This window comes from Penaeus japonicus, unplaced genomic scaffold (assembly GCF_977035675.1).
Source record: "Penaeus japonicus unplaced genomic scaffold, GWHDUDI00000001_assembly GWHDUDI00000015, whole genome shotgun sequence".
In the NCBI taxonomy this organism is placed as follows: domain Eukaryota; kingdom Metazoa; phylum Arthropoda; class Malacostraca; order Decapoda; family Penaeidae; genus Penaeus; species Penaeus japonicus.
Genome location: NW_028234417.1, coordinates 11,657,200 through 11,659,699, shown reverse-complemented (window position 1 = coordinate 11,659,699; position 2,500 = coordinate 11,657,200). Strand labels below are relative to the sequence as shown.

Genomic DNA, 2,500 nt, shown 5'->3' with positions numbered 1-2,500 from the left:
ATGCAATCGTTATTAATAACCAACTTCGAAGGTAGTTGAACGAATAACGATCGCTTGCCGAAGCCCTTTTTACGCTGAGCAGCGAATAGATAAGCGGAAGGTTAGTGGCCAGATGACACGGTAGATAGATTCCTTAAAGCCAGATATGAAGAGGCGCTTTAGCGACGCTGCTTATAGAAAATGCGACGCTCTGGACAGATGACGGTAACATACGACAGAACATGACATTCGCAATGAAATACTTGTAAATCCCAAGTACACTTCGCAGCAGTATTGCTCTGAATTTTGACATTTACATAGCTCCCTTGGAAAGCCAAATAAAACCTAGATCAACGCTCAGCAAAGGGGTGAAGAAAAAGGCTCTGTCAATAGGTTGAAAAGATACCCATCTTCGATAGCAGATAAACTTAATTCCTTACAATGATGAGAGAGTATCTTGACCGGTAAACTGAATAGTACAATAGGTGCTACATTGTTCTAATTGGGTCAGCTACTTATACTTTTTCAGGTATGGGTGCATAGATATCTGAAAGGAAAAGTCAAAAAAATATAAAAAAATGAAATGAGTTAAAGTGATCAGCTAAATAAATGTAGCTGAAAAATTTAATTCCCTTCATTACCGAACCAAAATAATGCACATTGTTTCTTATCTAACGGTTTGACTGAGCAGTACATATAAACACATTTTCAGCGGCTCTGTTGCTGTTGTTTTTCATCAATGATGATACTGAAACGATGTTCTTTTTTTAAAGTGCTACACCCAGATCATCAGTTGCATTCAAAGTCACTGGCTTTGTTCTTGATATTCAGAAGCACCTCACTTGAGTATAACTGTGCGGACCACCAGGCCGTCAGAATCACCGCTCTACCCTATATTTTTATTTTTCCAGTAGCTTTTCTAATATCGCAATAAATTGGCCAGCATATTTCTTAACCCCTTGGGATACAAGTACCCCTGATTATGAACCACCGACCTAAAAGCTTTCTTGGAGAGGTGGTTTCGGAACTAATAGCAGTTATTACAATAGAAATGAAACGAATACTACACCTGTTCAACATAGGGAGTCATGACAAGGGGCTTGCAATTTTAATTCTTGGCTGGGGCTTTTGGACTTGTCCTCCCTTGATTTAGACAGCAAATATAATACAGAGGCGGATGCTAAAACATTTGATATGGCAATGATACCTGTTTGTGCTTTAGAAGAGGGAACTCAAAAGGAAATAAATCAAGAAAGAAAAATAACCTGCAGACATAAGACATTTCCCGTCGCTACGGGAGCAGCGTTCGACATTTAAAGTAAGTAAACTAAGAAACTAACAAGAACAAAAAGGTTAATTGGATTACAATAGGTGTTAAGTGTTGTTTTTAAAACCTTTATAACTTTACAAATGAAATTATTATCAAAGATAAAATATTCAACTATTTTTAGCAGATATACATTTTTTTTCTTCTGTCTTCAATCCCACTCAAATGGAGTCGCCGGTGCGGATTTTCTTCCTCCATAATACTCTGTCTCTTGCATCTTCCTCCTTCAACCCCTTTGTGTTCAGATCCTCCTTCACACAATTCTTCCATTTCCTCTTTGGTCTTCTCCTTCCTTCTTGGCCAACCACCTCCTTCCTCACTCTGTTTCCTACGTAGCGTAGCTCTTCTCTCTCCGCAGAACGTGCCCCAACCACTTCGACCTGGCCTCTCTCAACTTCTCTCTCACTGCCACTCTTTCTCTCACCCTTTCGTCCCTAATCCTATCCCTCAACGTCAGTCCAAGAAACCATCTCAGCATCTTTGTCTCTGCTACTTGCATCTTCTCTTCCTGTTTTCTAGTAACCGCCACTGCTTCCCTCCATACTTCATCGCAGGTGATGCATGGTCTTGTACATTCTCCCTTTCACCATCTCTAGTACTCTTCGGTCACACATCACTCCTGTGATCTTCTTCCACGCTCCCCATCCTGCTTATATTCCTTTAGCTGCCTCCTTCTCTTACCCTCCATCTGCCTGCACCGTTGACCCCAAATAATTTAACTCTTCTACTCTTTTAACCATTTCCTCTAAAATAAGCATTACTGCCGCTTCCCTCTGTTCTCCCGCGTTTACAGCTACCCTCAAGTACTCCGTCTTCTCTCTGCTATCTTTTATGCCTTTATCCTCCATCGCTTCCCGCCACCACTCCAACCATTCCTCTGCCTCCTCTCGTCTATGCATTAACAACCACATCATCCGCAAATTACATATTCCATGGTGCCTCTCTCTGTATCTCCCTTGTCATACATCCATGATGATGTCAAATAAAAATGGACTCAATGCCGAACCCTGATGTGAACCAACTGTGACCTCAACATCCTCAGTTTCACTTGATGCGCATCCTACTCTCGTCTTACTACTCTCATACACATCCTTGATGAACTAGATTGTTTTTCCTCCACTTCCTTCAGCCTCAGAGAGTTCGAGACCTCCTGCCTCGGTATCCTGTCATAAGCCTTTCCTAGATCAATGAAGA

The 2,500-nt window shown here is 41.3% G+C and overlaps 1 protein-coding gene across 1 annotated transcript in view; it reads right to left on the bottom strand.

Moving 5' to 3' along the window:
• Positions 1–930: 930 nt before the first annotated feature.
• Positions 931–2,500, bottom strand: part of LOC122247055 (uncharacterized) — a 1,655-nt gene continuing 85 nt past the window's right edge. The window contains exons 1-3 of the mRNA XM_086544204.1: positions 2,371–2,500; positions 1,988–2,197; positions 931–1,048 (exon numbers count right to left, since the gene is read on the bottom strand). The exon at positions 2,371–2,500 is cut by the window's right edge and continues 85 nt beyond it. Of these exons, the coding sequence (XP_086400330.1) occupies positions 931–1,048; positions 1,988–2,197; positions 2,371–2,500 (458 nt within the window). The remainder of the gene's footprint in view (positions 1,049–1,987; positions 2,198–2,370) is intronic.